Here is an 18,560-nt window from a genome sequence, read left to right as displayed (position 1 = left end):
GTAGGTCCAGAACCGCGGGAAACAGACGGCTGCCCCTCCTTTCTCGAAAAGAGAGACAGACAAGAGCAGAGCTTTCTCATAGGAAAAAGCTCACAGTGCACGCAGACTGCCCCCTCGAGGACATCGCGTGCGTGCTCCTCACCCAAACAAAAGACACAAAGATCGTGTGTGTCATCAGGTGTCAAATAACAAGGACACGGATGCACACATCTCTTAAACGCCTTGCTAGTGCTCGCCATGGTAACAGTAGAAAAACGTTCTTACCAGTAGAATGCACGCTTCAAACAAAACAGTCACTGAAGACGAAGAAGAGGATGACGTATTTTCCCGGTGCCCCTTTATACTGTAGTCACGCCGGTAGTGACGTCATAGGCTGTCGCCAGCCAACATGTGGTGTTTTTGTAAGATACCTTGAAAAATGAGATTGCTGCAATATTTTTTCTGAAACTATTTATAGTCCTCCCACCCCATTGTTTGAGGAAAAATAACCACCAAATGGATTGCAGAATTATACAAACTATTTTAGTCATTATACATATTCCTGCATAGTTTTTCAATTATAAAATAATAGACAGAACTTTAGACATCATATGTGATTTATTTGAGCATTAAAAAATACAAAAATAATTATTTGAGTAATAAAAAAAGAAAAGAAAATATAAAAAAAATGCTTTGTATAGAGTATGTATGCGGGGCCTGAAGTTAACTTTTTTGACCACCAGCCACTGTGGTAGGTGGATTTAAAAATCCACCTGCCACAGTAACGTTTTACCAGCCAGTTTTTTTTTTTTTTTGTTTGTTTTTTTGCCTCATAAAGGTGAAAAATAGAAATCACACAAACATTATTCTTTAACTTGTAAGAATACACATTTAAGTGCTGTCAAGTTATTAACGAAATCATTATAAGTAATAATAACTCTTAGACTATATATTTTTTAATCTTTTTATTCATTGATTTGCTATGTCACAGACATAGTCATATGTCATAGTCACACCGGGATAGAAAAACAGGTATACACACACACACACACACCGTACTAACTCAACAGATATAAGTTAGACCTAAGTTACCGCAGCTCGTATGTAAACAAATCATACACGGCTGTGTTGATGGCTGATTTAGTCAGTAGACAGTTCCTGGCAACTGTTAATTACAGCCTTCAGGAACCGTTAAGCAGAACTAAATGAATATTACTGGTAAAGTTACCGGGTACCGGACATTTTCTCACTGGTTCCCAACTCCCAACATACACACGCAGATGTAACCCATGTTAAAATATGATAAATAAGAATAAATAGTTTAAAAGCTGCATAAATAAGTTAGAAAGTTAAGTGATTCATTTAATGTAAGTTAATTCATCAGCGTTAATTAAAAATGTTAATACAACAATTTAATGTTTTAAGATTAAAAATATGCTGACAGAAAATTCATGTCACTGCCCCTTTAAGGGACAAGTGACGCTAGACACAGTACTTCAGTGACGTTGCAGCAGAGAGAACGAGCTGTGTTTAATAAGCAGAGAAAAGAGTGAAAAAAAAGTTGATTGTGCAGTTGAATAACATAACTTTCCTGGTCGGGAACTGACGGGGATTTTATGAGAACTAAGCCACACCGGTTTTGGTCAGGTTTTCTGCTTAGTTTGAAGCTTGGTCGGAGCGAGGATTGGTCTGCAGTGTGCGGGTGTGCACATGCACAGACGGGATTCAAGATGGCGAGCCAGACCCAGACGTCCAACTTTTCTCCATTGCATCAGTGAGGAAATCTATCGAGTATCAGGAATTGGTTTTGAACTGAACTGGAAACTGATTGAATCATTATTTTTGAACTGAACTGGAAACTGATTGAATCATTATTTTTGAACTGAATCGAACTGAAGCTCTTCATTGAACTGAATAATTGAACTCACATTTGGACTTGAACTTGAGTTTAAGGTGTTATACTTTTATTTTCATATTGAGTTCATATGTTTGAATGTGATTTGAAATTGTTGTGGTCCACTTTGATTTGGTTGTGTAAATTGAAGGTGTTTTCTTACCTGTAAAAGAAAGGGAAAAAGAGTTAACTCAGGAAGAAAAATAGGAATTCTAAAATAGGTGCAACCTAGATAAAGACCGGTCTAACCTAGACTAGCCTGACTAAAATAACTTAGGTGAACCAAACAACAAAAAGGAAGTGAAATACCTTTCCATTTATTATACCTACCTCAATACTGAAAATCTGCAGGGTATTATTTTTGTTTATTTTGCGTACTGTATATTCTATGTGTGTTTTGCATTCAGTAAATTGCCGGCCTTTTGTATTTAAAGCAACGGTCTCTGGTGTATTTTTTGTTTTTGCTCCCCACTCCTTAGAACCTAGAACTGGTCCGGTGGCACAGTAAGTGGTGTGATAACGGTGTCACAAATTGGCGAGCCAGCCAGGAGTGGCTTAAAGCATTTAAAACTAGAAACCAGAGACTGTATAGTATTGTTATCAGTGATCCATTATGGATGTTATTCAAACGAGTAGTGTGAAAATCCCTAACTCCGTTATAGTTAGTGGTATAGCCAGTACAGAAACTTATGAAGAACTATATGATTTCCTGAAACAATATGGTTCCATTCAAAGGGTAATCCCTGTAGATTTCGCTGAGCCAGCGTCAGACAAACAGGTTGTAGTAGAATATGTGTATGGTACAGCCATGCAGTCTCTCTTACCTTCATTGCCACACAGACTCGACAGTAAGACTCAGACTGATGTCACTTATTACATTAGAGCCTTAGCCAGTGTCTACACACCTGTAGCTAGCAAAACAGCCACACAGACTTACCTTTCAGAGTTAAAGGACATCGCAAAACTGACTGGCAAAGACTTTGCAGCTGTCCTCAGAGAAGAGCTCTCCGTCATCAGTGAGAGTGTCGATCTAGATCAATCAGAAATCCAAGATGAAGATATGGAACAGAACTCACCTGATACCCCAGGGCAATATGGCCCTGAAAATGCTGCACAAGTAAGCCCCCTGCCCAGTACGGCCCCGGGACAGCATGTTCAACATCGTTGTTCTCCACCACCATCTGAAGAGAAAACACAGCCTGCTCTGAAACTTTCTGACGTCAACCCTCCTGACATACAAAAAGTAATAGTCGAGCACATTGTGAGAAATGAAGATTCTGCTCTGCAGGTGCACACTTCTTTGAGACTCAGACCCTTCTCTGGGCGTTTCCCCCGATCCAACAATGAAGTGGATTATGAGACATGGCGTTCCAATGTGGAACTTCTTCTTAAAGACACAACACAGTCTGATCTTTACAAGTCACGGAAGCTTCTTGAAAGTCTCTTATCACCTGCTATCGATATTGTGAAGCACCTGACACCTGAATCTCCCCTTAAGGCGTACTTAGAGATCTTGGACTCCGCTTTCGGCACTGTCGAGGATGGAGATGATCTTTTCGCAAAGTATCTTAACACGATGCAAGATAATGGTGAGAAACCCTCAGCTTATCTACAACGGCTGCAGGTGATGCTGAACACCACCCTCAGGAGAGGAGGTGTAATCGCAAGTGACCTTGACCGGCATCTTCTCAGACAGTTTGTCAGAGGCTGCTGGGACAACATCTTGATAGCTGAACTCCAGCTAGAACAAAAGAAACAGAACCCACCTACCTTTGCTGAACTTCTCCTGTTACTCCGCACAGCAGAAGATAAGCGTACTTCCAAAGCATCCCGCATGAAAAGCCACTTCAATATAGCAAAGCCAAAAGTGTCTTCTTATTATCAAGGTATTTATGTGCAGAGTGAAGACTGCAGCCCATCTCAGCCAGTTCTTGATCACAGCTTCGAAATCAAAGACCTAAAGAAACAAATAGCTGATTTACAGTCCCAGCTCACACGCATCACACAGAAAGACAGTAGAAAAGTTAAATCAGCTGCCAGACCAATAGCTCCCCAAACAGCTATCACTCCAACATCTCAAAGGCTGCACCACAGCAGAGATGTAAACAACAACACAGGCAATAGACCAAGGCCCTGGTATTGCTTTAGATGTGGAGAGGACGGACACATTAAGCCTCAGTGTGAAAGTGAGCCGAACCCATCTCTTGTAGCTGAGAAGAGGAAGCAGCTAAGAGAAAAGCAGCTAACATGGGACATTGAAAATGGTGTTTCAAAGCCTGATCATTTAAACTAGACCCAGTTCCGGTTGTGGGACAAACGGGGACTGGAACACAGACAAAGTGTCCCAAAAAGAAGTTGCACAGAGCCCGTGTGTACTCTCACACACAAAAACAGACAGTGACCCTGCCAAAAGGACTGATTGGAGCCAAGTGTACTGCACAAGTGACCATAGGTAACAAAGACTGCAGATGCTTGTTGGATTCAGGCTCTCAAGTAACAACGATCCCCAACTCTTTCTATTTAGAGAACCTGTCTCACTTACCTATGAATTCCTTGAATGACCTGCTTGAGGTGGAAGGAGCCAACGGCCAAAGCGTTCCTTACCTTGGCTATGTTGAGGCCACCATCAGATTCCCAAAGAGCTTGCTTGGAGCGGACATTGAGGTGCCCACACTGGTTTTGGTTGTACCTGACATGCGTTCCACCTTGTCATCAGTGCTTATAGGCACAAATACTTTGGATGTTCTCTATGAAAAGTATGTAGATATTGCACCTCAGAACTACGAGTCTCTTCCTTACGGCTACAAAGTTGTCTTAAAGACCCTTGAAATCAGGAACAGACAGACTGTTGATTCCAGTCTAGGGGAAGTGAGGCTTCATAGTAGGGACGTTGAGACTATTGCAGCTGGACAGACCAAAGTCCTTGAAGGATCAGTGAGCTGCAAGACAACTGATGTTGGAAAGTGGGTGATGGTAGAGTCACCAAAATCATTTTCCCTGCCAGGTGGCATCCTGGTGACAGATGGCTTGGTAAACCTACCACCGAAACCACTACGCTGCATACCAGTCATGCTCAAGAATGAGTCACATCATGACATCACTCTATCTCCAAAGGCTGTAATAGCAGAGATACACGCTGTCAAGAGTGTTCAAGCAATTAAGACCCCTGACTCGGACCTTCCCACAAAACCTGACCAAAAATTAAATCTCAACCTTGACTTCACTGACTCTCCTGTACCCAATGAGTGGAAAGAGAGGATAACTGAGAAATTAAGTTCCATGCCGGAGGTGTTTGCACTGCATGAGCTTTATTTTGGTCGCACTGACAAAATAAAACACCATATAACCCTCAGTGACGAGACAACATTCAAACATAGACCAAGACCTATACACCCCCAAGATATAGAGGCTGTGCGTAACCATCTCCAGCAACTCCTTGATGCAGAAGTCATCCGCGAATCGGAGTCGCCCTTCTCCTCGCCGATTGTCGTCGTCAGGAAAAAGAATGCCGATGTCAGACTCTGCATAGACTACAGAAAGTTGAGCGCCCAAACAGTAAAAGATTCATATGCCTTACCTAATCTTGAGGAGTCATTCTCGGCGTTGACCGGTTCCAGGTGGTTCTCAGTGCTCGATCTCAAATCAGGCTTCTATCAAATAGAGATGGAGGAAGCAGACAAACACAAAACCGCATTTGTCTGCCCACTAGGATTCTTCGAGTTCAATAGGATGCCTCAGGGGATAACTAACGCCCCTAGCACGTTCCAGAGGCTTATGGAGCGCTGTATGGGAGAGTTGAACTTGAAGCAAGCCCAAGTTTTTCTTGATGACCTCATCATCTTCTCCTCGACACTGGAGGAACACGAGGAAAGGTTGATGCGCGTGCTCAACCAATTGAAAGAGTTTGGCTTGAAGCTGTCGCCAGGGAAGTGCAAGTTCTTCCAAACTTCTGTAAAGTACCTCGGCCACATTGTGTCTGAAAAGGGCATCGAAACTGATCCAGACAAAGTAGCAGCATTAAGAACCTGGCCAAAACCAAACAACCTGAAAGAGCTAAGAACCTTCCTGGGTTTCTGCGGTTATTACCGCCGGTTCGTAAAAGACTACTCAAAGATTGTGAAGCCATTGAACGGGCTCACTGCTGGCTATCCGCCGCTGAGAAAGCACACTAAAACCACAGAGAATCCTGAGAAATACTACAACCCAAAGGACCTCTTTGGTGACAGATGGACTACTGCTTGCCAGGCAGCGTTCGACATCATAATCGAAAAACTGACAACAGCACCCATCCTCGGGTTTGCTGACCCCAAGCTCCCCTACATTTTGCACACAGATGCGAGCACCTCGGGACTCGGTGCTGCCCTTTACCAGGAGCAACAGGGACGGAAGCGAGTTGTTGCCTATGCAAGTCGAGGTCTGTCGAAATGTGAGTCCAGGTATCCTGCGCACAAATTAGAATTCCTTGCCCTTAAATGGGCAGTGACAGAGAAATTCCAGGACTACCTATACGGGAATGCGTTCCTAGCTGTCACCGATAGCAATCCGTTAACATACATTCTTACCTCTGCTAAGCTCGACGCCACGAGCTACAGATGGTTAGCCGCTCTGTCGACATTTGATTTCCAGCTACAATACAGAGCCGGTAAGCAAAATCAAGACGCGGACGGGTTGTCCAGGCGTCCCCACGGTAGATTACCTGATGACACATCATCACGAAAAGGTGAGTTGGAGAGGATACAACAGTTCACGAAAAGACACTTGTCAGAGGCTGATTATGCACACCTGGATGAAAACACCATCAAAGCTATCTGTGAGAAGCACTTGGTTCGCCAAGTGATCAACAATCACTCTGGGGAAACATCACCCAGCACCACCTTGGTTGTGTCACTTGCCCATCATCCAAAGGCTCTCCCACAAAGCTTTGAAGAAGAGAATCAGCTTGGTGGCTTACCTGTTATCCCCTCATTAGCACCAGCTGAACTAAGAGACAAGCAAAATGCTGATCCCTGCATCCGTGAAGTACTCCGGCAAGTGGAGTTAGAAGAGAAACCCCCACCATCCTTGAGGAAGGAACTTCCTGAGCTTGGTCTCTTATTAAGAGAGTGGAACAAACTTACGGTCTTAAATGGTGTCTTGTATCGCAAGCGGCAAGAGGGTGCTCAGACTCACTACCAGCTTGTGCTCCCTGAAGTCCTGAGATCCGTAGTCCTCAGGAGCCTCCATGACGACATGGGCCACATGGGCGCAGAGCGCACCCTAGATCTCGTCCGGAAGCGTTTCTATTGGCCCAAAATGTCAGCCGAGGTAGAAACTAAGGTCAAAACCTGCAACCGCTGCATACGACGCAAGACTATGCCCGAGAAAGCCGCACCACTCGTCAACATCATCGCTACAAGACCACTCGAACTTGTGTGTATGGATTTTCTCAGTGTGGAGCCAGACTCCAGTAAGACCAAAGACATTCTGGTCATTACCGACCATTTTACGAAATATGCAGTGGCTGTCCCCACCCCGAATCAGAAAGCCAGGACAGTGGCCAAGAGCCTGTGGGACCATTTTTTTGTCCATTATGGCATCCCTGAAAAACTCCACAGTGACCAAGGTCCTGACTTTGAATCCCGAACAATAAAAGAACTGTGTGAGCTCATTGGCACTCAAAAGATAAGAACCACCCCTTACCATCCGAGAGGGAACCCTGTAGAACGCTTCAACAGGACCCTGCTCAACATGTTGGGAACCCTAGAGAATCAGAAAAAGAGTCACTGGCGGGATTACGTCAAACCATTAGTACACGCTTATAATTGTACTAAAAATGAGACTACTGGTTTTACCCCTTACGACTTAATGTTCGGGCGTCAGCCAAGATTGCCAGTTGACCTAGCCTTTGGCCTGCCAGTCAATCACCAGCCAGGCTCACACTCGCAATATGTTCGCAACCTGAAATCCCAACTCGAAGACAGTTACAAAGTAGCAACTGAGAATGCCAAAAAGACAGCCAGTCGCAATAAAGCGAGGTTTGACAAACATGTTGTTGACTCCACCTTGAAGGAAGGCGACAGAGTCTTGGTTCGAAACGTCCGCTTTAGAGGCAAGCACAAGCTGGCCGACAGGTGGGAGTCCGATGTGTATGTTGTCCAGAGACAGTCTGGAGACGTCCCAGTGTATGTTGTGAGGCCTGAGACAAAAGATGGTCCACAAAGGACTCTTCATCGTGACCTTCTGCTGCCATGCGGTTTCCTTCCTGTGACCTCAAGCGAAAGTGAAACTAACCCGTCAATGGCAGCGAGACGACCAAGAACTCGACAACATCCTAAAAATGACAGTTCAGATGGAGCTGATGGGGATGAATCCCAATCTGACTCTGAGGAATATCAATATGATGGACACAGAAACCTAAGAGTGGAAACACTAGGTTTCGACCCGACCCCTGAACCCATAGAACACCTACCCGAAAGGATTGAACCGGAACCCTCCAAAAAGTTGACTGCTGTTAAGCAATATCCTTCAGACGTACCCAAAGCTTTCTCTGAGGATGTTCCAGTAGAGACTTGTGACCTGGACTTACCTGATCCTGGAAATGACTTACCTGATCCTGGAAATAATGACTTACCTGATCCTGAAAATGACTTACCTGATCCTGGAAATAATGACTTACCTGATCCTGAAGAGAGCAGTTCAACCGCTGGACAGGAAACTGGAAACCTACCTGAGGAAGACCTGGATAATGTCCATCCTTCTACTCAACCTGCTCAGGAGGGCGAAGAAAACACAAGCGTTATGGACCAAACTGACATCCAGACAGAAGGTGACTGTTCTAGAAGACCTATCAGAGACAGAAAAGCGACTAAAAGACTGACTTACCCTGAGCTAGGGAACCCGTTGGTTACAATAGTTCAGTGTTTATTTCAAACCTTGAGTGATGTGTTTACAGATTCCCTTAAAGAGCCTAGCTTTCCAAAAACCCCTAGAGTTATGACTGTATAGATTCAGGAGGATGCACAGGGACGTGCATTAGGTAAAGAGGGGAGGATGTAACCCATGTTAAAATATGATAAATAAGAATAAATAGTTTAAAAGCTGCATAAATAAGTTAGAAAGTTAAGTGATTCATTTAATGTAAGTTAATTCATCAGCGTTAATTAAAAATGTTAATACAACAATTTAATGTTTTAAGATTAAAAATATGCTGACAGAAAATTCATGTCACTGCCCCTTTAAGGGACAAGTGACGCTAGACACAGTACTTCAGTGACGTTGCAGCAGAGAGAACGAGCTGTGTTTAATAAGCAGAGAAAAGAGTGAAAAAAAAGTTGATTGTGCAGTTGAATAACATAACTTTCCTGGTCGGGAACTGACGGGGATTTTATGAGAACTAAGCCACACCGGTTTTGGTCAGGTTTTCTGCTTAGTTTGAAGCTTGGTCGGAGCGAGGATTGGTCTGCAGTGTGCGGGTGTGCACATGCACAGACGGGATTCAAGATGGTGAGCCAGACCCAGACGTCCAACTTTTCTCCATTGCATCAGTGAGGAAATCTCCTGCGTATGGTGACTCACTGCCCGAGTGGTAGGAGTATCAGGAATTGGTTTTGAACTGAACTGGAAACTGATTGAATCATTATTTTTGAACTGAACTGGAAACTGATTGAATCATTATTTTTGAACTGAATCGAACTGAAGCTCTTCATTGAACTGAATAATTGAACTCACATTTGGACTTGAACTTGAGTTTAAGGTGTTATACTTTTATTTTCATATTGAGTTCATATGTTTGAATGTGATTTGAAATTGTTGTGGTCCACTTTGATTTGGTTGTGTAAATTGAAGGTGTTTTCTTACCTGTAAAAGAAAGGGAAAAAGAGTTAACTCAGGAAGAAAAATAGGAATTCTAAAATAGGTGCAACCTAGATAAAGACCGGTCTAACCTAGACTAGCCTGACTAAAATAACTTAGGTGAACCAAACAACAAAAAGGAAGTGAAATACCTTTCCATTTATTATACCTACCTCAATACTGAAAATCTGCAGGGTATTATTTTTGTTTATTTTGCGTACTGTATATTCTATGTGTGTTTTGCATTCAGTAAATTGCCGGCCTTTTGTATTTAAAGCAACGGTCTCTGGTGTATTTTTTGTTTTTGCTCCCCACTCCTTAGAACCTAGAACTGGTCCGGTGGCACAGTAAGTGGTGTGATACCGGTGTTACACACACACATCTGTGACACACAAACGTAGTCAGAGAAGGGCCTCATCTTCTTGCCGATCGCGTGATCGTTCCGAAACAGAAGTCGCATCTTCTCAAACTGTGCTGCTTTCATGGACGTCAGTGCCTTGACCGCAGCGGTCTCCTCCGGAAGCGCAGTCTTTGATATTTTGCAACTTATTGTGTGTAGGTGACTTTTTGATGACTCGTGGTCCTTAATTGCTTCTAATTTTAAGTTTTTAGTCCCGATTACAAAAGGATTTGACTTCGCTTTCTCTGAGCCATACATACGGCAGTCACTGCAGTACATTTCATCTGTACTGTGGTCATAAATGAGCCACTCACGAACCTTGCCGTTGTCGCCAATTGTCCACTTTGTATTAAAACGTCGTCTTTTACTTTTCTTTGACTCATCCTCATCTTTTTGTTGGTTGTTCGTTTCAGCTGGCCTCTTTACCCCAGTAATGTGCCGCCACATTTTGAGCTAAAATCCAACGAAATGGCAGACATAAAAAAAAAAAAAACAACAGACGCAAAAAAACAACAACTAATGAATCACTCAATTCTCATTAGCTACCCAATGTGGCAGGTAGATTGACAGTTTTACCCGCCAATTGCAAAATTCACCCGCATTTGGCGCGTGGTCGGGTGTTAATTTCAGGCCCTGTATGTATGTATATATTCTGATTACCAGACATAAACTGATATTGGCAGACATGGTCATACAGTCAGTAATCACATGCTGATGTGCGTCCATACAGATGATAATCATACAGATGGGCCATATAATCAATAATAATGCCATATAATCAAGAAATGCTTTTCTGTTCGACAAGGTACTTTCCCGCCAAGCTATACGAAATACCTCTATTTTTGTTTTCCTGCACTCCATTTTCCGGGCTGCTCTCTTTATATACCACAGAGTCAGACTGTTTTCTTTGATCTTCCTTAAGTGTAAAGGAGCAACTGTATCTAAGGTGCTAGAAAAGAGAGAGTCAATAGTTTCTTTTACATCATCAAGTTTTTCTGCGCTGTTGGATATGCTGAGGAATTGAGATAAATCAGGAAGATTATGTACAAAGCAGTCTTTTGTGGTAGAAGTGATGGTTCTACCATACTTGTAACAAGGAGTAGAATTTACAGTTTTAGCTATATGGAGTTTACACAAGACTAGATAATGATCTGAGATATCATCGCTTTGCTGCAGAATTTCAACACCACTAACATCAATTCCATGTGACAGTATTAAATCTAGAGTATGATTTCGGCAAGGAGTAGATCCTGAAACGTGTTGTCTAACCCCAATAGAGTTCAGAATGTCTATGAATGCTGATCCTAATGCATCTTTTTCATTATCGACATGGATATTAAAATCACCAACAATTAAGACTTTATCTGCAGCCAGTACTAACTCAGATAGAAAATCAGCAAATTCTTTAATTAAGTCTGTATGGTGCCCTGGTGGCCTGTATACAGTAGCCAGTACAAACCTTACAGGGGATTTATCACTAACACGTGTTTCTCTAGAATGTTATACGCAGCACCATATCTTCAAACTAATTATATTTATTGCCCTCCGAGAAATACTGAGAATATTGCTATAAACTGTAGCAACACCTCCCCCTTTACGTTTTGGACGTGGCTCATTTTTAAAGCTGTAATCTTGGGGGGTAGACTCATTTAAAGTAATGTATTCATCTGCTTTTAGCCATGTTTCTGTCAAACAGAGCAAATCTAGGTTATGATCACTGATCAAATCATTTACAAAAAGTGCTTTTGTAGAAAGGGACCTGATATTCAGTAAGCCAAGTTTTATCAATTGTTTCTCTGTATTGTAAACATTTTTTATTTGTTGAACATCAATTAGGTTGTTACTCTTAATTTGGTTTGGACGTTTTCTGTATTTTTTATATCTAGGTGAAGGAGTCTCTATGAGCTGAGAATTAACTGACTTCTGTGACGTAAGGCAGCTAGCAGACGGTCGGTTTAGCCAGTCTGTCTGCTTCCTGACCTGGGCCCCAGTTTGTCAAGTACGAACTATGTGCCATATTTCTAGAGAGAAGACCAGAGCATATTACAGTGTCTGACATCGTACTTGCAAGTTCACACACCTGCTTTCCTGTAGCTCAAATAGTAGAGCATGGCGCTAGCAACGCCAAGGTCATGGGTTCGATTCCCAGGGAAAGCAAGAGCTGATAAAATGTAAAAAAAAAAAAACTGTAACTTGAATGCAATGTAAGTCGCTTTGGATAAAAGCGTCTGCTAAATGCGTAAATGTAAATGACTTTAACATTATTTTTAGCGATCTCCGACTGGCGAAGTCAAACATCATTAGCGCTGACGTGAATAACAATCTTACTGAATTTACGTTTAGCATTAGCCAGCACTTTTAAATTTGCCAAGATGTCAGGCACTCTGGCTCCCGGTAAACAATGGACTATGGTGGCTGGTGTCTCTATTTTTACATTCCGTACAATAGAATCGCCAATGACTAGAGCACTTTCATCAGGTTTCTCAGTGGGTGCGTCACTGAGTGGGGAGAACCTGTTTGATGTTTTGATCGGAACGGAACAGCTGTGTTTTGACCCGCGATTATGCCGCATCACTGTCACCCAGTTACCCTGCTGCACGGACTCTACCGGAACCAAACAATGTACATGAGCTAGTCGCATCCAAAGCAGTATCTACAGCCCTCACATTCTTACTGTCCTCAGTTAAAGTTTGGATGCATGTCTCTAGTTCTAAAATCTTCTCTGTCAGCCTAACTATATCTTAGTTAGACTGACAGAGATTTACTTACCACTGTTGTTTGATGAACTTGAGTTCAAACGGAGTGAGGTATGAAACTGATGAGTAAAAGGTAAGGTGAGATATGAAACTGATGAGTAAAAAAGAAAACAATAATAGGCGCAAATAGAAACGCGAACGGAAATGCGAATGACAAGCTAACCGGCTAACGAATGCTAACGCATGGCACACGCATTGCACTTGAGGTTTTAGATTAAAAGTGAATGATCAAATTAGTAAGATTAGTTTGATAGATAATATCTTTTTTAATTAAGTTATATTTTATCACTTTAAACAACAGAGAGTGATAGTAAAATTCAGCAGAAAAACGAAGTTACACGGAGCTACAATCGCAAACCTCTCAGCAGAACGGCAGACATTGAGCAGCGTTTCAAAGCACCAGTGGACATTTGCATTGAAGCGTCACTCTTAATGAAGTTCATGTAGTTTAATGTGTAATACAATCTCTAATAGCTTTCTAGCTTCCCATCAGAAATCTCAGCACTCATAACTGTCATTACTCGCGTCACAAAAACACATTTCATAAACTTAATTCACCATTACAAATGAAACATTAATCCTTTTCAGAATGCTCAGTTCTGTTAGTTCCCACAGACAGATCAATTTATCTCACTGCTCTTTAGAGGCCAATATTCATGTAATTTATTGAGGAATAGAAAGTCTTTCCACCTCACAGACAAATTCAAAATAGTTTGAACTGTTGATAATAAAGTTAAAAGTTAATTGGACATGCTGTCAGATCAACGCAAATCCTTAAATCTTCTGAGGCATTCAATACTCCTTGAAAGTTTGTATCTGTGAGTTAGGAAGCAACATTGCAAGATGGTAATGTGCCCTACAATACAGAAAGATACTATAAAATGATGAAAGAATGCACATTAGGTGTTTTTGCTTTATTTTTAATAAATTTATGCAGGTGGAGTAAATTGAATTCACTCTACTGTTGTATTTTGTACATACAATTTAGTTTCATTGTAAATGCAGATAGTTTTATTGTAAATAACAATTGTTGAGCATTCCGATCAGCTTAACACAGCAACATTGATTACCAATAATGTGAATTTTAGTGATTTCAGTTTTCTAACCAATATAATAAAATGTTCAGGAAACCAGTCATAAGTTTAGCATCTGGCAATGCTAGTGAGACAAAAAATACACTTTTTACCTTTTTAAAACAACTTTTAGAGTAACATAGCAGTAAATATATCAGCATGGAATTCAAAGAAAAATGGTTTACACTTTATTTTAAGGTGTCCTTGTTACAGTGTAATTATACATTTAAGTACTGAGTAATATTAATTAACTACATGTACTTACTATTAGGGCTAGGGTTTAGCTTAGGGCTAGTTGCATGTAAATATGCATAATTTATTGTTTTATAATAGTAAGAACATGTAACGTGTAACCTTAAAATAAAGTGTTACCGAAAAATGCTACTCAAATTCAGCTGAAGTTTTGTTGAAAATCTACAAAACATTGCCACTGAAACAAGGACAGGGTTGTTATTTAGTTAATCAAATTAGTGCTGTTAAAATGAATTTGTTATTAATGCGTTAACCTTGACAGCCCTAATATATATACGACTTTGTCTCGCAATTGTGTTAATATCATGCAATTCTGACTTTACCTCTCAGAATTGCGAGTTTATATCTCAGAATTACTACTTTTTAACTCGCAATTGCGAGTTTATATCACACAATTCTGAGAAAAAAAAAAGTCAGAATTACCTTTTTAATTTTTTATTCAGTGGCGGAAAAGGAAAAAAAAAAGAAAAAAACAGTAAACTTTTCTATCTGAATATATTTTAAAATGTAATTTATTCCTGTGATTTGAAAGCTGTATTTTTAGCATCATTACTCCAGTCACATGATCCTTCGGAAATCTTTCTAATATGCTGACCACCTCTTCAGCTGGGTCTAGGTACGGTTGTTTGGTTTGCACCCGAGTGCGATTGCTGTATTCACACCTGCCCAAAAGAACTGTACCAAAGGGGGAAACAAACTTGAGTTCGATTCAGTCAAACCAAACAAGACAGGCGTGAAAACACCTTAAAAGAAGTTGAGAACAATTATTGTCTGTTCAGTGGTTTTTATTTATAAACAGAGAGATGTGTTGTCTAGGCACTTGTGCAGTGCCACTTTTCCCATGACCCCCCCCCCCCCCCCCCCCCCGGTTCTTGGTACCCCCCTTTGCCACCCTATTTAAAAAAATCCTCCTAGAATCGCCCCTGAACCAGAGCCTCCAAAATACACTGAGATCAGTACAAAAGAAAAACAGAACAATGCCTAATTAAATATTAGATAAAGTCTTTGTATAAACTGTTCAACATCCTTTCCTTGGACTCATCATCACTGATTGCCTTCCCCTGTGTCTCATTAACCCTGTTTGCTCATATAAGTCTGGTTCTTTCAGTCATTCATTGCTAAGTTTTGCATGTGTCACAGCTGCATTTCAAGACTTGGGTCCTGGTTCTCCTGAGTCTTGTTGTCTGCTTCTTGATATTCTGACTGTTATTCTGGATCACTCTGTTAAACTCAGCCCCGAACTCTGTCATTTTCTGGATTGTTTATTGTGTATGACCTTTGCCCATTTTTGGGACTATGTTTGTGGATTACACCTTCGATAAATACTGTGTTTGATCCTCTTGTGTCTCCACTGTTTGAAATACAAAGTTTTTGTCTTAACAGACATACCTGAAGCTGCACTGACTATAGATCCAAAGAGTGTATCAACTGGAGAGACAGTCAATCTGAAGTGTGTGATAAAGTCTAATCACAGTGACTGGAGATATGAATGGTATAAAGGATACCGTGTAATATCACAGGCGTCTGATCGTTACACTGTAAACAGAGACACTCTCACTATCAGAGGCGCTACTGAGTCTGATCAGGATCAGTACTGGTGCAGAGGACAGAGAGATGAAAGACCAAAATCATCACTATCAAGCTCTTTGGTTTATCTCACTTTGAAGGGTAAGCTGAATATTATTGTCCTCCTAAACTCTCTTTGCTACATGTTTGATCAGACATCCAATCAGGAGACATTCATTCATATGTTACAATATTTATAATAATAATAATAATAATAATAAACATGATTTTTTTTTTTTTTATTAAATTAAAATAAATGTAGCTTTTAGAAAATCAAAAATATAAATTTTAGAAACCTAAAACCTGTGCTGCGTAAATGAAACAGTAATGGGCAACTAGAGTTGTTTATTTATTTTTTTAATTTTCTTCTTTCTTTATGTCAAATAAAAAAAATTAATTGAGCTTTCCGCAAATCAAAGATTAATTTTAATTTTAGAAAACTAAAACCTGTGTTGCGTAAATGAAACAGCACTGAGCAACTGTTTTTTTTTTTTTGTTTGTTTGTTTTTGTTTTTTTAAGTCATACAATAAGACAGTCCCTCTGCACTTCAAATTCTTGTCTTGTATTTGTTGCAGGCTTTTGTGGGGGTTCTGGTTAATTATAGCATTGTGTAAAAAAGAATGAGGTGGCTTATAGATAATAATGTTACATGAGTTCATAAAGTCTTCAGATAGTCTGTTGAAGTTGAATGAGATTCAGTTTCTCCTCATATGAGGTTGTAGTTGGAGGTCTTCAGCTCTCCTTCAGCAGGAGATTTATTCTGCTTTCTGTGACGTGTCGGAGGTGTTTTTCTGAGGACGAGATGGTGTCAGAGCCTCCTGAAAAACACTCAGATCGGAAAAAATAATGATAGGAAAAAAGCAAGACACAACAAATCCCATGAAACATAAGACAAAATAATACATTATAGTTTAGTAAAACATTTCCTAAATATTTTGTTCCCAGAAAGAGCTGTTTGAGTCACTTAATTTTGTCTTTCTTTACAGATTTACCCAGACCTACACTGACTGTGACACCAAACAGTCTTGTATTCACTGGAGAGACAGTCAATCTGAAGTGTGTGATTGAGTCTCACAGTAACTGGAGATATGAGTGGCATAAAGACAGTGTAATGTTACAATCGTCTGATCGTTACACTCTAAACAGAGACACTCTCACTATCAGAGGAGCTACTGAGTCTGATCAGGGTCAGTACTGGTGTAGAGGACAGAGAGATGAAAGACCAAACTCATCACAGTTAATCTTTGCTTATCTCTATGTGTATGGTGAGTTGAATATCATTGTCCTCCTAAACTCACTCTACTACATGTACAGTGTTTGGAAGGTTACTTTGGGAATGTAAAAGTTTACAGATTACAAGTTACCCTATTTAAAATATAATAAGTAGTGTAACTAATTAAATTACTTTATTAAGGTAATGTAACTGATATATATATATATATATATATATATATATATATATATATATATAGTGTGACGAGCGTCCCGAGTCCACATCAGCGTTGCCCTGGAAACACACATGGAGCACCTGTTCACAGCTCATCATGGTCTGATCGGCCACACCTGCGCGTCGTCAGCCGGGCTGGATTTAAACAGCGTGCTCACAGAAGAAGGTTGAGAAGCTTCTCCATGAGACAGCGACCTAATCCTCTGTTCTCTTTCTCCCTCCAGACAGCAGTGTGTGACCAATCTGCACCGCCACGAGCACCGCACTGACTCACCCACACCTGGACACGTTCAAGAGCACCGCTACGAGGAAGACCGGCATCAACGCCCACGTATTTTTGCACGTGTTAATAAAATCCACCCTCCGGGGCCTTCACCTAAACTTTGCTTGTCGCATGTTCCTTCCACCCCGCCACACTGGTGGAGAATGCGGGCATATTAGTGGGAGGAACACCGACCAGAGCTCTCCCGGCAACGCACTAATTTTTCCTTTTCTTTTCCCCTCTGTTTTCCTTGTGCCAGACGGCCACTGCTCCCTATTCTCCAACATGGACAAAATCCTCCAACGGCTAGCGGAGGTCAGCATCTGTCAGCAACAGATCACGGAGCACCTTGCTGTTCGCCAGGGGCAGACCAAGCGGGAGCTCGACGAGCTGCGCACGGCAGCCGCGTGATGCGTTCTGCTACCCGATCCTCGGGCGAAAGTCACGCAACTCTTGATGAAGATGACAGCTGATGACGATGTTGAGGCGTTTCTCCAGATGTTCGAAACCACAGCAACCCGGGAGGGCTGGGAGAGTGACGACTGGGCACGGTTGGTGGCGCCCCTTCTCACCGGCGAGGCTCAGCGAGCCTACTTCGCTCTGCCGTCGGAAGTATCAAGCAACTACGGCGAGCTTAGAAAGGAAATCCTGTCCCGCTTGGGGCTTTCTTCGGTCTGTGCAGCCCAGTATTTCCACGACTGGGAGTATAAACCCCGCCTCCTAGCCTGAGATCAAGCCACTGAACTGTCACACCTCGCTCGGCATTGGCTGCTCGACGGAGAACCCACAGCTGCCCAAGTAGTGGAGCACGTCATCATCAACCGGTTCCTCCGGGCTCTTCCGAGGTCTCACCGCCAGGCTGTCGGGGTGCGGAACTCCACCACCATGGCCGAACTCGTCGAGGCGGTGGAGCTGGCGGATGCTGCCCAACACCGGGATGCTGGGGAGCAAGCGAGGCCGTTTCCCCGGAGGGTGGTCCAGGAGCGACGGGCGCCGGAGGGCACCTTGCGACCAGTAGACAGGCCGGCGGCTCCCACTCCAAAGGATGAGCCCATGCCCGCATCTCCCGTGCGGACGTGGCTGACAGGCTGTATTGTGCA

The 18,560-nt window shown here is 41.9% G+C and overlaps 1 protein-coding gene across 1 annotated transcript in view; it reads left to right on the top strand.

Moving 5' to 3' along the window:
* Positions 1-18,560, top strand: part of LOC306878353 (putative killer cell immunoglobulin-like receptor like protein KIR3DP1) — a 48,248-nt gene that overhangs the window by 17,582 nt on the left and 12,106 nt on the right. The window contains exons 3-4 of the mRNA XM_079430641.1: positions 15,568-15,852; positions 16,738-17,016. Of these exons, the coding sequence (XP_079286767.1) occupies positions 15,568-15,852; positions 16,738-17,016 (564 nt within the window). The remainder of the gene's footprint in view (positions 1-15,567; positions 15,853-16,737; positions 17,017-18,560) is intronic.

Source organism: Barbus barbus, assembly GCF_936440315.1.
Source record: "Barbus barbus genome assembly, chromosome: 1".
NCBI classification, from domain to species: Eukaryota; Metazoa; Chordata; class Actinopteri; order Cypriniformes; family Cyprinidae; genus Barbus; species Barbus barbus.
Note: the sequence above shows the minus strand (reverse complement) of the source record. Positions and strands in the feature narration are given on the sequence as shown.